Source organism: Monodelphis domestica, chromosome 6 (assembly GCF_027887165.1).
Source record: "Monodelphis domestica isolate mMonDom1 chromosome 6, mMonDom1.pri, whole genome shotgun sequence".
Taxonomy (NCBI): domain Eukaryota; kingdom Metazoa; phylum Chordata; class Mammalia; order Didelphimorphia; family Didelphidae; genus Monodelphis; species Monodelphis domestica.
The window spans coordinates 174329599-174351316 of record NC_077232.1 but is presented as its reverse complement, the minus strand read 5'-3'; the positions used below and the strand labels follow the sequence as shown (position 1 = coordinate 174351316).

At 40.4% G+C, this 21718-nt stretch overlaps 1 protein-coding gene across 2 annotated transcripts in view; it reads left to right on the top strand.

The window, feature by feature from the left end:
• The first annotated feature begins 514 nt into the window (after positions 1-514).
• Positions 515-21718, top strand: part of RNF150 (ring finger protein 150) — a 359371-nt gene continuing 338167 nt past the window's right edge. For both annotated transcript variants that reach the window (XM_056802729.1, XM_056802728.1), the window contains exon 1: positions 515-1257. In XM_056802729.1, the coding sequence (XP_056658707.1) occupies positions 771-1257 (487 nt within the window). In that variant the 5' untranslated portion in view covers positions 515-770. The remainder of the gene's footprint in view (positions 1258-21718) is intronic.

Here is a 21718-nt window from a genome sequence, read left to right as displayed (position 1 = left end):
ACACATTATACACACACACATTATACATACACACGCACACACACACGAAAACATATATACATACACACAAACACACGCAAACATACACGCACAGCCTCCTCCTCCGCCTCTGTTGGTTCCGTTCCCCACAGGGGGCCCATATCTCTCTCCAGGTTGGCAGACTAGCCCTCTCCTCCCGGTCCACGTCCCTGGTGAGGAAGGGAAAGAGCCCGGCGCAGGGCTTGGAGAGCCCAGCGGCGGCGGCGGCGGCGGTGGCGGTAGCAGCAGGACTCGCAGCGCAGCTGCTTCCCTTTCGAGCCTCTTCAGGGCAGCATCAGCAGCACCCTTGGTGGGGCGCAGGCGACTTCCAGGCGAGGCTAGGGCCGGGGACCAAAAGCAGTGAGCGAGGAGCCACTTCGCACTCTCCTCTTCCCCCAACACCCTATGAGAGGAGGAGGAGAAGCACCCCAGAGCGGGAGCAGGACCATTGGCCAGCCGGACTCCCCAGCGACGCCCGGGCGCCTCCTCTCCCTCCCTCCGGGCCCTGGTTTAAGAGCATGAAACAGTCGCTCTCGGGCTGCTAAGGGCAGAGCAGTCGGCCCCGAGCCGCGCGTCCTAGAAGCCTCGGCACTGACACCGGAGAGCAGCAGCCCGGGCAGGAGCAGCAACAGCAGGAGCAGGAGCCCGAGCCCGGCAGGGGGTGGGAGACAGCAACTGCAAGGACGGGGGTGGGGGGAGGGCGCGGGGGGGCGGGGACCGGGTGGAGGGGGGGCGCCCGGCGGAGGAGAAAGATGGCAATGTCTCTCATCCAAGCGTGCCGCAGTCTGGCTCTCTCAACATGGCTGCTTTCCTTTTGTTTCGTGCATTTGCTGTGCCTGGACTTCACCGTGGCTGAGAAGGAGGAATGGTACACAGCGTTCGTGAACATCACCTACATCGAGCCGGGGTCGCCAGCCGCGGCGGCGGCGGGGGCGCTGGGCGCCTCCGGGGAGCTGCGCAGCGAGAAGAGCGAGTGCGGTCGCTACGGCGAACACTCGCCCAAGCTGGATGCCCACGGACGGGTGGCCATGGCCAGCTCCGTCCAGGAGCGCCTGGCCTGCGACCCCAACACCAAGTTCGCTGTCCCGGCCCACGCCAAACCCTGGATAGCCCTTATCCCCAAGGGCAACTGCTCCGAGAAGGACAAAATCCGGCATGCTTTCATGCAGAACGCCTCAGCGGTGGTTATTTACAATGTTGGGACCAACACCAACGAGACCACCACGATGTCCCATGCAGGTGAGCGAAGAGGGGCCTGGGAGGAGGGCACTAGTCAAGGGGGAGGGGGGTGGATAGCAGGAGGCGGGGGAGGGGATGGGAAGGAAGAACTGGGGATGGAGACTCCGAGAGAAACCTAGCGCCTGCTTCCATCCGGAAAGTAGGTTCTAGTTTTGAAGGCTACTGACCGTTCTCTTTGCCTTTTAAGTTCTGAGTTTTTTGATGCCGGTCTTTCTTTTCTATTTCTTTTTCTTTTTTAAGAATATATAATCGTGGGTAATATGGCAGGGCGATGAGAGAGCTCGATTTGGAGAGAGAGTTTGTTCTAAATAGTGGTAAAGAAAGGATGAAAAAGGGTGATGAAACTTTATGGGTTAGAAGACCTGAATTTGGAGGGGCCAGGACAGGAGACAGTTCTCCCAAGGGATTGCCAGCCCCGGAACTGATCGCTCTGATAGCTGGGGTTGCTGTCACTGGGCGCCATCAGGTAGAGTGCTACACCTGAGCCAATAATGCCGGTATCTAGAGGTTAGGGTTTCTCCCTGCAGCTCAGCAAGGTGAACTTGTTCCTTCAGGTTGAGTTTCATTTCTTCCTAGAAGATTGTTTCCTTTCCCCAGGTGGCAAATAATAACGATAATGATAATTTTTAAGTGAGCTGACATTCAGCTGCCCAACAGGAAAACTGAGGATGGTAAATAGCCTCAAGCTGATGCAAATAAGGAAAGTTTGAACGGGATAAAGTTCTGCCCAGTTTCTGTACGTTGTTTCTTACAGGCTGAGGTCGAAGCTTGCTTGCTTGAGAGCCAGGTTTGGTGAGAAGCTAATTGCAAACTGGGAAGGGCAAGTGTGTCTTAGTTGTTGCGGGCAAAGCGGGGGGGGGGGGGGGGGGGGGGGGAATTCTGTAACCTAGTTTACTTCTCCTCTGCAGGTGTAGCTGTAGACATGGAATATGCATGTGCAGGAACAGAAAAACAAACCAGGCTTGGCAAAGTAATCAGTTTTAGTGGCCTGGTCCCAGGAGCCCAAAATAGCACCTGTTATGTGTGCCCATAGAGTGATTCCTTAGGACAACCTATTCCCTCCCCTCCCCCTTGTTGTGTACACACAATTCCCCAAAGACGTGTAGGAATAGGGTTGTCAGATGCTACCCCACAGGGTAAGCCTTGGAATCACCTAAAAAATGGTAATTCTCTTTTAAAAGATCTTTTTAATTTAAAGAGTGAAGTTTATAGAATGGAATAGTGTTAGCTGGGGGGGGGAGGGTGGGGGAGGAAGGGAGGGACAGAAAAAAAGCAGGCAGAGAATGCCTTTTCTAAAGGACAGGTTTCTATTCCAAGGGTCCATATCCATCAAAGAGAAAATATCTCTTATTAGTTAGCTATACAGTGAGTTTCCAGCTAGTAATTAACTCCAGCTGTTTTACAGGACAAAAGTGGTTGTCTCTAAAGCAAATAGGTTAGTAAATTCAGGGGAAATTTCTAGCCTTCCCACATACTAGTCTGTGGCATAAGGAATGATAAAAGGAGAGAAAGACTTAGTTTTAGAGTGGTTAAAAACATTTAGCATGCATTTTTGAAAGAGATCATTTACTGGCAAAGGGCAGGATAGAATGGGAAAGATCCTCTAAGATTTGCTTTTTCTCCAGGAATGTTAAAGCAACTTTTGTTTATTTGTTTTCATATGGTCACACGTTTTTATCTGTGCTGGTAACTTTAGGCTCAGAAGCTCCCTTCTCTGATCCAGGTTAGCAACCTCTCTGATTTATAATCAATGCCCTGGGGCACCAGAGAGGATTAGTAAGCAGCTTGAGTTGGTGGAAAGAGTGCTGCCTTGCTTATTACTTTGGGACCCTGATCAAATCACTTAATCACTTTAGGCTTCAGCTTTCTTATTTGTAAAATGAAAGAATTGTCCTAGATGCTTTTGGGAGCCACTTTCAGTTCTAGATTTCTGATTTGTAGTTTAGGAACTGAACCTAGGTCTGGTTCCTAGCCTTCTAACACTACATTGCCTGGCCTCTCACTAAACTCTGATTTAAAGCATTTTGTATCTTTCCTAAACTAAATATAATTCAGTAATATTTAATCATTTGGGCAGAGAATAGTAGCCATCATGCAGTCCTAAAGAGAGCCCTTCATGGTTTCAAAAAATGAGTCTTTAGTAACCAAAGCATAATACTTTCTTTGCTTGTACCAATAACTGAAGTCTTAAAATCAACCTCTCATTCAACCTCAAGTCCATTGTATTATTTGTTCCTATCTAATAAGGTTTTCCAGAACTGCCAACATGCTGGATCAATTAATGGCTTGCCTGTTTGTTTTTGTTATTTTTTTAAGAATGTAGTAAGCTGTTTTCCCACACAATTGTTGTTTTATTAAGTCACAGTGGGAGTGAAAGATTTACTAACAGCTTGAAGGTTAAAGGCCAAGAGAAGTATAGGAAATTCTTTACCATCATAATAGTCATTGTGTCTAGAATGTGTTAGTATTGGCTCTGATAATAGGCAAGTAACTTTATCTTTATTATCTGACAGTTCCTCCTTTAGAAACTCCATCTCAGTTATGGCATTGATTTTTCCTTATGGCTGCCTTAAAATGAGAACCAGGGAATATTGTTGGCCCTTCAATTCATTTTGAGATGAAATTTTTTTGCCTTTCTCAAACCTTAGCACCACTAGTCTGACTAGCAAAGTCTCACAGATATAGCATTTGGAGACCAAAATTATTTTTTAATTAAATTTTAAATGAGTGTTTCAACTTGGTTGGAGAAAATGGGGGTATTTGGACCCTTGGTCAAAATATTCTCATTTTGTTGAAAATGGAAGGTAATTTACATTTAAAATTTTTCAAATATAGGCCAGCTCCAGTTTATGGATGCCCTACTTATTATGTTCACTGCTTTTTGGAAATAACCAGGTGGCTGTTTAAGGAATCCTACTCCCCTCATTATTCCTGGGAATTTCCCTATTCTTCTTTTCCATACCTCTTATTGTAGAGATCTTTCCCTTCCTCCCACCCACTCTTCTTTCTTGGATGCTTTGACTTGTAGAACCATATAAGCTAAAAGGAAGCTTTGAGGTCATCTCATCCAACCTTCTCCTTTTACAGATGAGAAAACTAAGGTCCAGAGAGTTTAATAAGCCCTTACCCAAAGTCAGTTGAAGACTTGGTATTTGAACCCAGTTTTCTGCTTTAGAATCCTTCTTGAATAAATAATTTCAAGTAGCTTATGCCCTCTTTCATCATCCCAAGTACCCACCAGTCATTCTTTTTCTTACTCCTTCCTTAGTCCCCATCTCTGGTTCTTACCCCAGAGCCTCTAACCCAATTCTTTTTTTTTTTTTTTTAAATAAAAACCCTTACCTTCCATCTTGGAGTCAATACTGTGTATTGGCTCCAAGGCAGAAGAGTGGTAAGGGTTAGGCAATGGGGGTCAAGTGACTTGCCCAGGGTCACACAGCTAGGAAGTATCTGAGGTCACATTTGAACCTAGGACCTCCGGTCTCTAGGGCTGACTCTCAATCCACTGAGCTACCCAGCTGCCCCCTAACCCAATTCTTTATCCAGTGATGACCTTAGAATCTTCATCCTTGTCTGTCACTATTACTCTGCCTTCTATCAGAATTGAAATTCTGCTCCAGGATAGAGGAACCATCATCATTGCTCTCCATTTGAATTTCTTAGCAAAAGACAGAGAAGGGGATTCCTTTTTTCTGTTGTCAGATTTGCATGAGGGGTGATAGGTCCCAGCATTCCAAGTTTTCCCATAAAAACTTTGTTATTTATGATAGTAACTATGATACAATGACTATGATATTATGCATCCCATATTGCTTCTTCAATGCATCAAGGATCTGTGCTTTTATTTAAGAAATAATGCAAACTAGCAAGCAAATATAAGGTACCTACTATGTGCAAGATACATTGAGAAGCACTGGAGACACAAGCACAAAAATAAAAGAGCCCTAGACCTTCCAGGATTTCCACTTCTGCTATGGGGAAAAATACAACCTGCACATTCATATTTAAAAATAATTTAGACCCCCACTCAAAATCTGTGTGTATGGGTGGGGGAATGTCATGGAGGATCTGGAAAAAAAGCTTCTTGAAGGACTTGGTACTTGAGCTGAGCCTGGAAAGAGGATAAACATTCAGAGTAGAGTTAGAGGGAAGTACCTTCCAAGGCAAGGGAGAGTGTTTTGGGTAAATGAGCAGTAGGGAGCTATAGAATTCCAAGTTTAGGGAACAGTGAGAAGTCCACTTTTGTTGGACCACATAATTTGAGAAAGAGAATAAGGTGAAATTATCTTGAACATGTGGTTTGGAGCCAAATCACAAAATGCCTTAAACATCAAGCCAATGAGCTTATGTTTATTCTAGTGAAGACAGGAAACAAGTAGGATTTCATCTTTGGAGGTAATCCATACACTTTGTTGTAGTTTTCATGAATCAATGGATTACTATGGCCAATAAAATTCATCATCTGGTAATTAAGCTGTTCAAAATTTAGTTAGACTAGCCCTTGGATGATAGACACACAGTATGGCTTCTGATGTAGACACAAAGCCTTTCAAGCTCATGTTCTGCAGGCACAGCTTTCAAAAATGCAGTTAACTGTATGCTCTAATGAGACATCAGAGGATGATTCTAGTGGAGGATTTGAGGCACATTATGAATTCAGTAGCCTTTTATTTTTGGCTAACCTGTGAGCCTGAATGCTGTATGCTGTAATATTGTTTCAGTGGGAAAATGCATTCCAAATTCAAAACAACCAATTTAAAATGAAAATTTATAATACAACCATTTCTAAATTGGGGAATGCTATTTATTTATTAGTTCATCTATTCAAAAATGCTTAGGAAGTAGCTATTATGGACCGTGTATTCAGGCCTTGAGAAAATACAAAATACAAAGAAAATACAACACTACATAGTACCCTCCTCAAGGAGTTTACAATCATTTAGTTTGGGCTCATCCATATATTTGGACATTAAGCCTTCTAAACCTTTACACGTAAGAAAGAGTTGAAGTGTCCTGTTCTTTCCAACTTCTGTTTAGTTTAGATCTGATGCCTGTTGGATTAGATAAGACCTTTGCCAATTTTTCCTAGGGGAAAAATTAATGGATTTTTAATATCAGACCATGAAACACTCAAAGGTTTTGACTACCATGAGATCCTCATTCATATTTAAGTCATCCTGCCTTGTTGGGATGTGAACTTGGGCTCAACAAACTACAGAATAAATTATTTGGACTTGGTCATCTTTCATATCCAGACACTTGCACCTGGCTCATTTGACCAAATCTTCAGTTTTCTGGTCAGCAGTTCGTGGGCCCCGGACACCTAAATTTTTAACTACCTTTTATAAAGCATCTACTTTACATGAGTCACTATTCTAGACCTAGGAAGGAAGTGATACAAAGAAATGGAAAAAAGACTTCCTGCTTTCAGAAAATTTATAATCTATTAGAATGATACTGTATTTTCTATTGTCCTTGTTACAGGTCCAACTCAGCATCTCTTGATGTATTTTCATTTGATTGCCCTTTAAATTTCTTGTTTTCTTGACTTTTACCTGTCTGTCTTTTTTTCTTATTTTGAATTTGGCAGTTCTGATTTTTCATTATTCTTACAGTTAATTGTTGTAATGTTCTTTTGTCTTTTGACTCACAAAAATTGCACCTATTCAAGGAATGCTAGTCCAAAAATTTCTTTCCCTATGTGACCCAATTCTTCTTTTGGTCTATTCTCTTTTTCTTTCTTCCTCCCCTTTGGTTTCCCCTTTTTTCCACAGGTACTTATTATTTGGCCTCTGCTAGAAGTTTCACTTAGTGACTTGTATCAGTCACAATTTGCAGCCCTGCCTGGTGAGATATAGCTAACATTAATACGAAAGGAAGGGCAATCCAGTTTCTAGATGCCTGAAACCACTGATATTTACCTTTGAAGTTGAAAAGTTAGCAATAATAAAGCCATGTTTGCACAGAAGATTTGCAAAATATTTTCCTCACAGCCATCTCATGAGGTCAAATACTCCCAGTGCCTAGCGTAGAGCTTTGAACACATATCTTTATGTGTGGATTAGAAATGGATCTAGCATCTCATTAATGTGAGTATGTCATCAATGATGCAAATATAGCCTCTCCATACTTTCCCATCCAATTATAAGTTACAAATCTTGCCTGTGTCCTTCCATAAATTGATTTTTTTGTTTCATTTTAAATCTTTAAATTCTGACTTAGTAACAACTTGAAGACAAGGACAAGGGCTAGACAAATAGGGTTAAATGACTTACCCAGCATCATACTGCTAAGAAGTTTGAGGCCAGATTTGAACCCTAATCCTCTCAATTCCAGGCCTGACACTCCATATAGTGCAATGCCATGTTGCTACCTCCTTTTGCTCCCACTTTGTGACTAGTTGATTTTCTTTTTCTGTTATGAAATCCTTTAGGTAGTAGGTGTTAGTACCTTCACTTTGAAGGTGAGGAAATTGTCAGAGATGAAGTAGACTAGATTCAAATCCCACCCCTGACCCTTACTAGTTGTGTGACCTTGAGTAGGTCACTTCATTTCGCTGAACTCTAGTTTTTCCTTATCTGTTAAATGGGAGTAAAGAGCACCCCTTCAAACTCTAAATGTAAAACCTTATTTTCCTGTAGGACTTGCCCTGAGGAGACAATATAAAATATAAATGCTTTGAGTTCATTCAAATAAAGAAGGGCTGGGTCAGATAGGTTACTCAGTGGGTAGAGAGCCAGGCCTAGAGAAGGAAGGTCCTGGGTTCAAATGTGGCCTCTGACCCTTCCTATCTGTGTGACCCTCAACAAGTCACTTGGCCCCATTTGCCTAGCCCATACCACTATTCTGCCTTGGAACTTATACTTAGTATTGATTCTAAGACAGAAGGCAAGGGTTATAAAAAAATAAAATAAAGAAGAGCTTGTCAGTCTGCATATACTGCGTTTTACTGTAACCCCTATCTTATTCTACCAATTGGGAAAAAAGGATGATAAGGATAAGAATGATCTCTACACATCCATGTTAACAGTCTACAAAATATCCCACTTGGAATGGTGTCTTAGTAAAAAGCCTGAAATAATTAGCATTTTCCTTATTTTTATGAAACTTTTATTTTATTTTATTTTTAAATGTTTTATTTACTTCATTAAATATTCCCCAAATACATGAAAAAAATTTTTGTCATTTAATTTTTTTGAGTTCTCATTCCCTCCCTGCCCTCTGCCATACCTTAAGAAGGCAAGAAAAGAAGTATGTTATTGATTATACTTGTGAAGTCATGCAAATCCCATTTTCATATTAGCCTTGTAGCAAAGGAGAACACCAAACACAAGACCACAAGCAAAATAAAGAAAGTTTTCAAAGGATGCTTCCATCGGCAACACAGTTCATCAATATTCTCTCTAGAGGTGGGCTAGCATTTCATCAGGGGCCCTTTGGAATTGCGTTGGATCCTCGTCAGAGTAACCGGGCTTTTCACAGTTGATTGCTTTTATTGTGTACAATCTTCTCCTGGTTCTGTTCCCTTCGTTTCTCATCAGTTTGAATAAGTCTTCCCAGGTTGATGAAACATGTGGTTAATACCTCGATCAGAAAACTACAGTATTGCCTCATTAATGGAATGACATGAATAAGGATTACACAAGACATGAGGAGGTGTGGGAGGGGAGTACAATCTGTATTCTTGGAGAAATAATCACATTGAGGAGACTGTAGATCCCACAAAGAACTGGGCGCAGAATAGAAAGAAAAGAGCAGGTTGAATTGGCTTTGGGAAACTGGGCTCCGACTTTTGTGTTTCTTGCTAAGCTGTTTCTTGAAAGAAATGGATTCCTATATTGCCTTATTTAACTGGCATCATCAAGAAAGCTGTTCTGTGATAGTGACTTTTTCAGATAATTGAGGCTTCAGAAAATGTCTAAAAATGAACTATTTATTATTCAAATCATTTCCTAATATAGCTTATATTATTTCCTTCTAAACTAAACAATGTTTTAACTTTGTCTTGATAATTCAGTGTGATAACGCTGACCTTCATGATAATATTGAGTTAGACAATATAATAACTAAGGTCACATTGTTATAATGAGCTATTCAGTGAAGGTTCTACCATCATACTGAGCTATTCAATGAAGGTCCCGTTATTATACTGAGCTCTCTAGCGTAATAATGAAGGTCATGTTTATGACACTGATTATCAAGACAGGCTATCACTGCATGCCTGAGGGCCTGTAGAGCTGGTTATCTCTTCAATAACGCTGCCAATGGTCAAACATTGCCATTCATCACTTAATAATTTCTGCTTCTAATCCATTTATAGTCTAAGAAACTTGTTGGAAACCTGAGAAACTGGTTAGAATTCTGTCTAAAATAGTGCAAGTCACAATTGGGCAAGAGCCTGGGGGACTTTCCTATGAATACAGTACATGAGCTGTAGTTATTGGACTTTGTGGCATAGATTTTGGTTGGTCAGTGACTTTTTGTGTTTATTTCATGGATCTTGGTCATGTTCCAGTCTATTGAATTGGGTGAATAACTAGATTAGTCATGTACAATTTTAATATTTACATCACCTAATAGAATGGAGGAGTGCGTTCAATTCTCCTCTTTCTGCCTTGGAGTTATTAGTAATCTTTTTGCCCAAAAGAAAGCCAGAGTTCTTCCTCACCCCAGTGGCAACAGCCTTTCAATACTGGCCAGCATTAACTTCTTTTCTCATTGCTTCAAGATCCATGCTTATAAGCCATTCTTTGGTCCTTGCTTTAGTAATCTGAGCAGGCTTTCTTTTGATATTTCACAAATGAGGAAACTGAGACCTATTGAGGTTAAAGGACACAGTCTGGTGTAGTTAGTGCCTAGCATGATGGGCTTGGAAATAAAAAGGACCAAGGTTTGAATGCTCCCTCAGTCACTTCGCGGCTGTGTGAGGAAACCATAGACAAGTCATTTACCCTCTCTCAGCTCAGTTTTCTCCTCTGTTAAATGAGATAATGAAGTTATACATGTTTACTTTACCAGTTTACTGTGAGGATCAAATAGGGACAATGAGCACTTGCAGAGTACTTCCCTATATAAAATTCTATTGCTCTTGCCATGATGATCAGTCATTAAACATTAAGTAAACACCCTTTATGTGCCAGGCACTTTGCTAAGCACTAGGTTTAAGAAAAAAGTCAAAAGACAGTCCTTGCCTCCAAGGAGCTTACAATCTAATGGGGGAGACAGCACGCAACCATCTATACACATAGCAAGCTGTGTATGAGGTAGATAGGATATAATTAATAGAGGGAAGGCATTAAGGAATTAGGAGGAGTTGAGGAAGGCTTCCTGAAGAAGATGGGGTTTTAGTTGGGAGTTAAAGAAAGCCAGAGAGGTCAGTAGTTAGAGCAGAGGAGGGAGAGAACTCCAGTCTTGGAGGACTTGCCCAACAGATTCTTTCACCTTACTTTGTCTCTAGAATCAAAAGTACTTCAGTCACAGTTTGTGTCACGCTCTGAGATCTCTCACTTCCTTCAAAAACTTGGCTACCTCTGCTCTGCATTCCCCCCTCTCCTCTCCTGTCACCCTAACAGGATTTTCAAAGATTTTCAAAGTCAGGAATATTAATACATCTTTAGGACCTAGTAGAAAAAATCATAATTGAAAATATTTATACTGTCAACATTCTTGGCAATTATTCAACAAAATATCCTTTCCATTTCAAGAAATATTTCACCTTTGTCTGTGTAGGGTCATATATTCACAAACTCTTAGATGGTTGGAAGGGGCTATAAGAACTATCTGCTCTAACTTCCCACCCAGTGCAAAAATCTCAACTACATTCCACTTTTTGTGTGTCTTCTTTGAGGTGAGGTTGTACCTTTTAGGGAGTTCATCCAATTGTATTAAGGATTCTGGGAGGAAGGAGAGAACTTGGATCTTTATTACTTGTTTAATCTCTTAAAAAGGTTACTTTCACTGCCCCAAATCTAGCTATTAAGAAAAATTTCTCAAGCTTTGAGAATTGGGAATTTCTGTAGTTCCAGCTCAGCCCTTGACTTGGTATGACTTTGAGCAAACCATTCATTCATTCATTCATTCATTCATGCATTCATTCAAAGGGTGTTGATTCTGTGGTGCTTGGCTCTTTGCTGGGGAATACAAAGTTCAGTCTCTTCCTTCCAAGAGTTTACTTTCTCCTGGAGAGATACATAAGTCTAAGCTAATTTGAAGAGGAGGAGGACACATGTGTGGATGTGATAAAGGCTTTGCCAGGGGAGTGGTACTTGATTTGTCTTGAAAGAGCCTAAGGATAGAAATTGAGATAAGGGAGAGTAATCAAAATGGAGAAAGGGGAGGAAGAAATGTCCAGTGGACTGTCTGAGCAAAGGCAGGGAGGTGGGGGAAAAATGGTGTGTTGAATTCAGAAAGAACAGCAAGGAGACCAGTTCAGCTGGAACACATTCCTCTATAGAATGTGTAAAAAAGAGTGTTGTTATTTAGTTATTTAGTCTCATCGTATCCTTTGTGACATCATTTGGGCTGGCCAATTCCTTCTTTAGCTCATTTTACAGATGAGGAAACTGAGGCACACAGGGTTAAATGACTTGCCGGAGATCATATAGCTAGTCAGTATCTGAGGCTAGATTTGAATTCCAGGTCTGGCACTCTATTTCCTGTACCACGTCATACCAATGTGGCACAAATCTAGAAACGTAAGAGGGAACAGGATTGGGAAGTTTTTTAAGTGACAAACTGATGAGTTCCTATTTTATCTTAGAGGCAAAGTTTTTAGGCCTCAGCTTTGTTCTCTGTAAAATGAGTATATTTCTTAATGTAGCAGCCCTTTTGGGAGGGCTTAGTGTAACAACCTCCTAAGAAGCCTTTGGTAATACCTTTGTAGACTAGAGAGTGGCAAAGGATTTTAAGGCATCTATCTTCTAGTCCCAAAATTCTTAACCTTTTTTTTCTTTTATGGATCCTGTGGCTGTCTGATGAAACCTTTGGACTTTTTAGAATAATGTTTCTAAAATGTATATACTAAAATACAATTATAAAGGAAATTAATTATATTGATTCATAGATACCAAGATATTTGAATAATGTTTTATACATATATATTTAAAACCTTTGTCTTCCACCTTAGAATGAATACTTGTATTGGTTCTAAGACAGAAGAATGGTAAGGGCTAGGCAGTGGGGGGTTAAGTGACTTGCCCAGGGTCACACAGCTAGGAAGTATCTGAGGCCAGATTTAAACCCAAGACCTCCTGTCTCTAGGTCTGGCTCTCAATCCACTGAGGTACCTAGCTGCTTCCAGTGATTTATATTTCCCCAATTACATGTAAAAACAATTTTAACATCCTTAAAAAGTTTTTTTGAGTTCTAAATTCTCTCTCCCCCTTTCCTTCCTTTCTCCTTCTCCAAGACAGTAAGCAGTGCGATATAGATTTTACATATGCACTCATTCAAAACATTTTCCCATATTAATCACAAAATACTTTAAAATTCCATTTCTGCAGTTCCGGTTGAGTCCCTAATCTAGCCAAGTCTCTTATTTTACTAATGGAGCCGCTGAAACTCAGAGAGGATAAGAGACTTGCTTGTAGTTACAAAAGGTAGCAAGTGGCAGAGCCCAGATTTGAGGCTGACTCAGATAGCCATCAGGTCCCTACCATCCTATGAATCTAGAACTCCCGACTCAAGTTCTGCTAGTAGCTACAGTTCTATTCTTAGATTTCAATGTATGGCTCCTACGTGTCCGTCACAGCCTGACTCTGACTTAGCTTTTCCTCTGCTTTCTGAGGAATAGTTGTATAATGAAGAACTAGACTAGATACAGAGAAACTCCAGCTCCATCTCCAGCCCTGTCACTGATGATTCTATTTCCTGTGACAAGAAAAGTGAGTAGGGAAGAGACACTGAGGAAAGGTCTTGCACTTGAGGGAGATGGATTGAGAGACTTCAGGAAAAGACCATTAACTTTGGGACAGAAAGCCACATCTTTGTGTGTGAAAGAGATTTTTCTGAGACCTAGTATAATTAGGTTACCATAGAAGAAAAGGGAAAAATCTGAAGCTGGCAGGGAGGATCTTACTATGGTCCTGAGTTCTGGGTACAAGGGGGGAAAGACTGCCATTGATAGCTTCCTGCTTTTTAAGCAGATGTCCTTACTAACTAGATGCTTAGTCCGGTCTGCCTGCTTTAAAAAAGTATATGTAGTCAACATCCTCCAGATTTCTAAGCCCTAAGACAAAGCCTTAGTTACCTTGCTTTAGTTAACGGTCTGGCCCCTGGGAAATCCTTGTGTGCACAAAAGGTGGAGAGTCGAACATACATTCCCCACTCAAATGGGGCTGAAGAGGCTCTCTGTCTTTGTGTATGGCTCACTTTGTGGACTTTTGGGAGAGGCTGTGATTGCAGTATTTGGGGATGATGCTAGTAGACATGAGACTTGGCTAGTAGTATATGTGCTGCCTAAGAGAGCACGAGAATTCTGTACGGTGACTATCACTGCCCCTTTCCTTCACAACACCACTTTTCTCCCCTTCTACCTAGAAAAGTTTGGTCATGGTATGTGTGAAATTGGATTCTTCCAGCTTCTGTGTGTGCCTATGGATAGGTTAAAGGTAAAATGAGCCCTTATCTAGCCTGTTACTAGATGACCCAATGAATAGTGAGAGAGGCTTGAAAATGGCTAACAGAAGCCCAAGAAAAAGGTTAACAAAGCCACAGAGGTCTGGGTCAAAAAGATCACTACCTTCCAGCACAGGAATGGAGAAAGATGTTAGAATTCAGCTCTGAAAAGTTTCAGTTGAAGAACTTTGAATCAAGTATTCTGTTGAAGTGTGCCTTTAGTCACTCAACAGCCATTCATTAAATATCTACTGCATACCAGAAACTGTGTTCTAAATGCTGGGGGTACAAGGAAAGACAAAACCATTCTGTAATATACCTTCATCGTCCTTATTTATTCTCTTCTGGAGAATTGCCAAAAAGTGATGAGAATCCCGAGACCTGGAGTTAGATCAGTTCCTTGCTCTGGTACCCCTTCTGTGACTGTGGGCAAGTTACTTAACTTTTCCATATCTCAGTTTCTTCATTGGTCAAATGGGAGCAATAATAATCCATTGCTTAATTTGCAGGCTTGGTGTGAGGAAAGCAATATCCCCATGGATATCTGAGCTGTTGTTATTTTTTTTTAAAGAAGATGAAAGGGCCACACCAAGAATTTCCCAGTGGCCTTCATTCCTGAGCACTCCTGTTTTCACAACGATGGGAGGTTGTATAGCAGGCAGTGGTTCAGTGACTTATGAGAAATGACTGGATTTTGCAGATTTGAGCAAGTCTGCAGGTGGAGGGAGGGAAGCAAATCAGGTCCATGGAATCCTACTTATGCATTTTATAACAGAGTGAAACATGTACTTACTTGGTCACTAGGCAGAACAATCACACAGAAAAAGAATATGCCTGTGATTTTCTGTAATACATTTATCTGTCTGGGGGCACGATTGGGGAAGGGGGACACATCTAGATTGAAGGAAAGTGGAACATCTTTTGACTCAGAATTCTCAGATTTGTAGCTTCTTTAAAGGGGTAGAATGGAATGTTGTTACTTATTTAACTTTCGTATAAATGAATGAATGAATAAAAATCTTTTAACAATAATTTACCATGTGCTGTATAGTTGCCAAATGCCAGAAATACAACTATAAAAGCGGAGACAATTCCTGCCCTCATAGAGCTTATATTCTAAAATAGGGAGTCTGTGTGTGTGTGTGTGTGTGTGTGTGTGTGTGTGTGTGTGTGTGTGTGTGTGTGTGTTTGTTTCATACTCCCCTGCAAAATTAAATAGAAATAGTCCCTACCCTGAGGGAGCTTGCAGTCTTGTCAAAGGATGACACATACAACTATAATAATAATAAATGATCAGTGCATTTGACAGGTCCAAAAGCCAGGGTTAGGTGAAGCCTTTCTTCACTCTCTCACTAAGGGACAAAGGTTATTATCAACCTTTGAGGAATCAAGGGAAGCTTCATAGAGAATATCTCCTTCTGGGTCTTGAGCAATGGCCCTGGGCATTCCTTTTGGCCACTCACCATGAACCCTTTCTTGATTCTACCTGTTAGCTCACAATCACCCTTGAGAATGAAACATGAGGATCCCTGTTGCTTCATCTCTTAGTCATACCCTTAAGGTGACAAGACACCTTCAAAGCAACCTTCTATATCATCCCAGATTGTATCTAAATGGCCTTTTCATCAAAGACTTGCCCTTCCAGTAAAATGATTTCCTTCTCAAGAATAGGTATCAAGTACAGTTACTAACTACATGCCCAGGGGAGACATCACAGTTGGCTTGGGTATCTTCTTGCCAATTGTTAGAGCCCACATAAACATGCCCAACTAAATGAAAACTTACCAGGGAACCCTCTAGGTCCAGCTGCACCCTTCCCAGGCCTGGAGGTTTATTTGGAGCCCAAGCTTCTCCTTGCTGATATCTTAATATCCTCTACAATAACAGAACTGTGACCAGCTTTTAGATCTACCAGCAATTATAATAACTTTTCTATTCTCTTAAAGATACCAACTAAATATTATCCCTCGTTGCCAATAATAATGAGGCAACCATTAACTGTGAAGTTCACCAATATTCCTATGGCTCTAGAGTTAGGACAGAAAGGGGCTTCAGACATCAACTAGTCTTGCCTCATTTTACAAAGGAAGAAACTGAGGCTCAGAGATGTTAGAGTTTGTCCAACTTCAATACAGTAACAGAGCTGGGGATTAGAGCCCTGATGACCTGATTCCAACTCTCATCATCTTTTCATTATACCACATTGCCTCCCTCCTTTTCAAGTGGTACTTTTATTTGAAACCATTTGCAGGGGATGGGGAAGTAAGCAAAACATCTTTGATCTGCTTTATTATTTTGTTGTCTCAAAAGAATCTTTTCTTTTTTTAAAAATGAGCATAATTAAAACCTTGTTTCTAGTCAATTGGAAAGCCTTCTTTTGGAATAAAAAAACATTCAGACAGTACATTAATGAAGCTGGCATTGGCTTATTGGCCTCAAGTTGGAAAACTACATACAGTAAATGACTCTCCTAATTGGGCTTTACTGGTTCCTCTGAAGTAATCAATTCTTTTCTCTTTTATTTCCCTACTTCTGTGGTGTTATTGAGTCCTTGTACCGATCAAGTCTTAAGAGGGAATTCACAGATTGCCCACTGTTTAAGAGAAAATGCATAAATTCAGTCAAATTGTGTAAAGTTCATTGCATTTCAGTGAGAGGAAGGGGAAAGCCATTTTTCTTCAATAAATGAAGCTAATCAGCCCACCTTCCAAACCATGGCATAACTACAAACACTTTGCAATTTTGAGCTGAGGTCTTTGACTAGGTGGCTTATGATTACTGCAATAGTCCATTGCGGTTTGCTTGTTCCTGCCTGAATGGTATTTTGGCATTAAAATTATATTTACTCATTACTGTTATTATGATGTTGTGGTGGTGGAGCCTGTCACTATTGTGTTAAAACAGTTGTGGCTCATTGACTCATGCAAATATATTCTTCTATGAACCCTGTTTATAATTCATCACATTAGTCACTGGAATGCTTTAAATGGGAAAGCAGAAAGCAAACTGCTTCAAACTTGGCCTTTTGTATTCTTTGGGTTAATTGAATAGGGGTGGTCATTTTTGAAAGGAACAAAAACCTCCAAAATCATCCATTAGTTGGTCTGGCTGGCTGGACACTCAACAGAAAAATTCTTGTCATTCATCATCACATAAGGAAAACAGGCTGCATGAGCCAATCATGTCAAGAGAGGAGAGTAAAATGGAAAGGGCATGAAGGGCAGAGCAAGGTGGCTTAGTGGATGAAAGCCAGACCCAGAGACAGAAGACCCTGGGTTCAAATATGGCCTCAACCATTCCTAGCAGGATGATCCTGGACAAGTCACTTAACTCTCATTGCCTAGCTCTTACTGCTCTTCTGTCTTGGAACCAATACACAGCATTGATTCTAAGAAGGTAAGGGAGAAAGAGAAAGAGAGAGAGAAAGAAAGAGGAAGGAAGTAAGGAAAGAAAGAAAGAAAAAGAAAGAAAGAGAAAGAAAGAACACAGTGGAATGAGAAGTCTTGGGTTCGAAATATTGTTCTCTATCACTTAATATCTGACCAAATGATAACCTCTTGAAGCCTCAATTTTCTCACCTATTAAATAAGGAGTTTCTAATAAAACATCTCTAAGGTCATTCTCAGCTCTAAATCTGTATTCTTTTGATTCAATTATGAAATCCACCAGTCTTCTTAGGAATAATATGACTTTTCCATTAATTCATAGCCTTCTGCTCTTTTGTAGACTTATTTAAAAAGGTTACTTATGGGTTAGAAGTACAGCCATCTGGAGAAAGGCATTGATGCATAGAGACTGACTAATTAACTCTTCAGCTCTGAACTCAGGTAAACTCAGATACTAAGAACAGAGGATAACCCAAGCCTAGCTATATGCAGTTGCCCAGGGCAACCAGACATCAGGCTATTGGTACAGGTTGGTGTGAGAGAACACTATGCACCTTCTAGTGATCTGTTGTTAAAGCAATGAGATGGAGGGATAGCCAGGGCCATGCGTGGCTTTCCCTGGGTTCGTGGCTAAACTTGGGAGGGCTCATCTAACACTAAGTTTCCATGATGCCATAATCAGTATTCTTGTTATTAAATTCTTAGTAGGTTCCTGAGGGCAGAAACTTTCATTTTAGTTTTCTATATCGGTGCCTAATAATGTATTTTGCACACAGTAGGCATTTAATAAATGCTTATTGAATCAAAGTGGACTGGTGGTCTGTCCAGTCAGTAGTAAAATATCTGTATTACATTGGCACTGAATGACAGAATTATTGCTGAGCAGGAGATGAACACCCATTGGATGAATGGGATTTTCTTCCTCCTTAGTTGCCACTGGTTCAATCCTTCACATGCCTTATATACCCAGCATCACAGAATGTTGCCACAGGAGGGACCATGAAGATAATTTCATACAACCCCCTCACTTTGTAGAGAAGCAAGTGGTTGCAGTAAGCCAGCCTTAAATCTAGGAAGACTTGGTTTCCAATAATCATTCTGACACACTCTGCTGTGTGAGCCTAGGCAAATCAACTAATCCCTCAGTCCTCTAGTAGGCAGTAAGGTTAAAAAGTGCAATGTTCTTAGGTAAAGGGAGGATCAAATCAAAAGTCTAGTCTTTAGAGGAGCAAGCTAGAAGTTATGTGACTTTCCCAAGTTCAGAAATAGCCAGGAATTGAACTCAGTGCTTCTGTCTTTTAAGATAGCGATTTTTCCATATTTTCTGTTGGAACTTCTATGTAGCTTGGAAAATCATTCTTCCTTTTCATAAGGTATCTTTAAAAAATAAAGTTTTGGGGGACAGCTGGGTAGCTCAGTGGATTGAGAGTCAGCCCTAGAGATGGGAGGTCCTAGGTTCAAATGTGACCTCAGACACTTCCTAGCTGTGTGACCCTGGGCAAGTCACTTGACCCCCATTGCCTAGCCCTTACCACTCTTCTGCCTTGGAGCCAATACACAGTATTGACTCCAAGACGAAAGGTAAGGGTTTAAAAAAAAATAATAAAGTTTTGGTTCTAAGGCAGAACAGCAAGTAAGGGCTAGGCAATTGGGGTGAAGTGACTTGTCCCAGCCACACATCTAGGAAGTGTCCGCCTGCTGTCTCCATCTACTGAGCCCCTTAGCTGCCCCTACTAGGCATCTTTTTGCAGCAAAAATTCCTTTCCAGCCTCCCCATCTGATTGTCACATTTTTAGATGAAAGTGGCAGTGAAAACAAAAGGATTTAGTTTGAATTATTTTGAGTCTCTACCCTCCTTCCCATTTCCATGTAATTCTGATTCTTTTTTGGGTGGGGGTGGGAGCAGAGAATGGGAGAAGGAAGAAGCCAGTCCTTCATGATAATGAGCTGTCTGGGAACATTCTCTTTCCCGTAACAAGTTGGCAAAATTGAAAAGTTTTCCAAGTTATGGTTCATTATGCAACACTGTGTGTTGCAAATGAAACTGTCCTTACTGAAAAAGAGCCTGGAATAGAATACAGTTAACTTCTATTAGAAACCCCATCTTTCTCTTTCATGTATCTGCATATTTCTCAGGTCTAATAATAATAAAAATAAGCTCACATTTCTATGCAATTTAAGCTTTATTAGAGCACATTAGTGTGTATCATCTCACTTTGTTTCTCACTATACCCCTATGAAATCAGTGCTATTTTAGCCACATTTTATAGATGAGGAAGGAAACAATCTGAAAGAGGTTGGGGGACTTGTCCAGGATCACAAGGCTAGTTATCCTGAATTTTCCTGATTATGTTGTCTTTGAGATATCTTGCCCTATAACAGAGCATTTTCCTTGAAATATGAGTTCATTTAAAACTTAATCCTCAAGATCAAAAATTCTTGTTCTTTGGGAATCAAATTAGAATCTAGCCAGTAAAAATCTGTTAAAAATTTAGCTACATTTTCAGGATTGAAACATATGTAGTTGTATAAATAAATGTCACTTAAAATTATAATTTTGGGAAATGTAAGGATAATTTTAGGGTTGTAACCCAACTAAATTAATTTTAGGTCACCAGGGGATATCCCAAATAAAATACCTAAGTCAGCTACAGTAATCTTGAAAATTTTATCAAAACTTGCAAACAAAATAAAACAAAAATTCCAGCTGAAAGATGTATGGCATTGCTTCAGAATTACACTTTTAAAAATTGGAATAAAACAATCATTAGAAGAATTAAAAGGGTGGTGGTGGTGGTGGGGTAACTAGGTGGCTCAATGGATTGAGAGCCAGGACCAGAGACGGGGGAGGTGTTGGGTTCAAATTTGGCCTTAGACATTTCCTAGCTTGGTGACCCTGGGCAAGTCACTTAACCCCCATTGTCTAGCCCTTACCACTCTTCTGCCTTAGAACCCATACACAGGTAAGGGCTTAAAAAAAAAAAAAAGAATTAAAAGGACAATTTTTTTTTTAAATTTGGCCTATGCTTAAATAAGGTTTTGGTGCCTAATTCATTTATTCTCAGAAAATTATGAATTTTATTCCTTTTAAAATTTTTAACAAACATGAGCATTTTTCTATATAAAGAAGAAAAAAAAGAATTTTATAGAAAAAAGAGGATTTTATATGCAGTTATGTGCTTCTGTTATATAAAGGGCTTTTATGTAAATATATCTATATTTGTGTGTGTATATACTAAATTTAATGTGCTGATGATAAAACTGCCCTGTTTGTCTCTGCCCTGTTCTGAACTTTTGCTCTATTCAATATAGTTTTTAAAAAACTCTTACCTTCTATCTTAATATCAGCAGTAAGGGCTAGGCAGTTAGGATTAGGTGATTTGCCCATGGTCACATAGCTAGGAAGTGTTTGAGGTTGCATTTGAACCCAGGACTTTCTGTCTCCGGGGCTTGCTCTCTAACCATTGTACCACCCAGATGCCCCTTAAATATAGTTTTAATGTTTCCTTGATACTCTTTCAATCTTGTTATTTTTTCTTCCTTTTCCATCCCTTCCTCTTCTAGCCCCTCCTCATTCTCCCCCTCTACCATTGTTCCCCCTCCTCCCCCACCTTCTTTTCTCTGTCTTCCTTCTCCAGCTCCCATCTCTTTCTCCTTGTTCTATTTCTTCTTCTTCTCCATTTTTACATGTAGGATTATTGCTTGTCCATTAAAGCTGTGGTTGCTTTTCTCTTTGGAAAACTCTTAATTTCTGTTTTAGTAGTAACTCTAGAAGGTCAAGGGTTTGGTAAATATGGTTAAGTGACTTATCCAGGGTCACACAGCTAAGAAATGTCTCGGTCCAGATTTGAGCCCAGGATCTTCTGTCTTTAGATATGGCACTCCATTCATTGAATTACCTGTTTGCCTCCAGAATTCTTATTTTTTTACATTAATTTCTCTTATTAGTGAATTAGAGAAATCTTTCATATAATACATTTTTGAGAACTACTGGTTCTTATATATGTTATTGTTTTTTTTAACCCTTACCTTCTGTCTTAGTATCAATTCTAAGGAAGAAGAGCAGCAAGAGCTAGGCAAACAGAGTTAAATGACTTACCCAAGGTGACACAGCTAGGCAATGTCTGAGACCAGATTTAAACCGAGGTACTCCTGACTCAAGACCTGGTACACTTTTCACTGTGCCACATAGCTGCTCCTTTTTTGCTTTTGCTTTCCAATAGTATTCTATTTGGATTTGGATCTCTTAGCTGCCATTTTCCTGTACTTGATGCTCAATATTTCATTTAGTCTATTTTTGGCAGTTCCCATTCTTGTTTATTTAAGAATATATTCCAGTATTATATTTCTGTTTGCTTGCACAAGTAAGCATTAACCCTCCCCTTTAAAAAAAAAAGGAATTCTTTTGAACATCTGGCATTCTTTACCCCCTCTTAGCTCAGATTTCTCTACACTAGCCT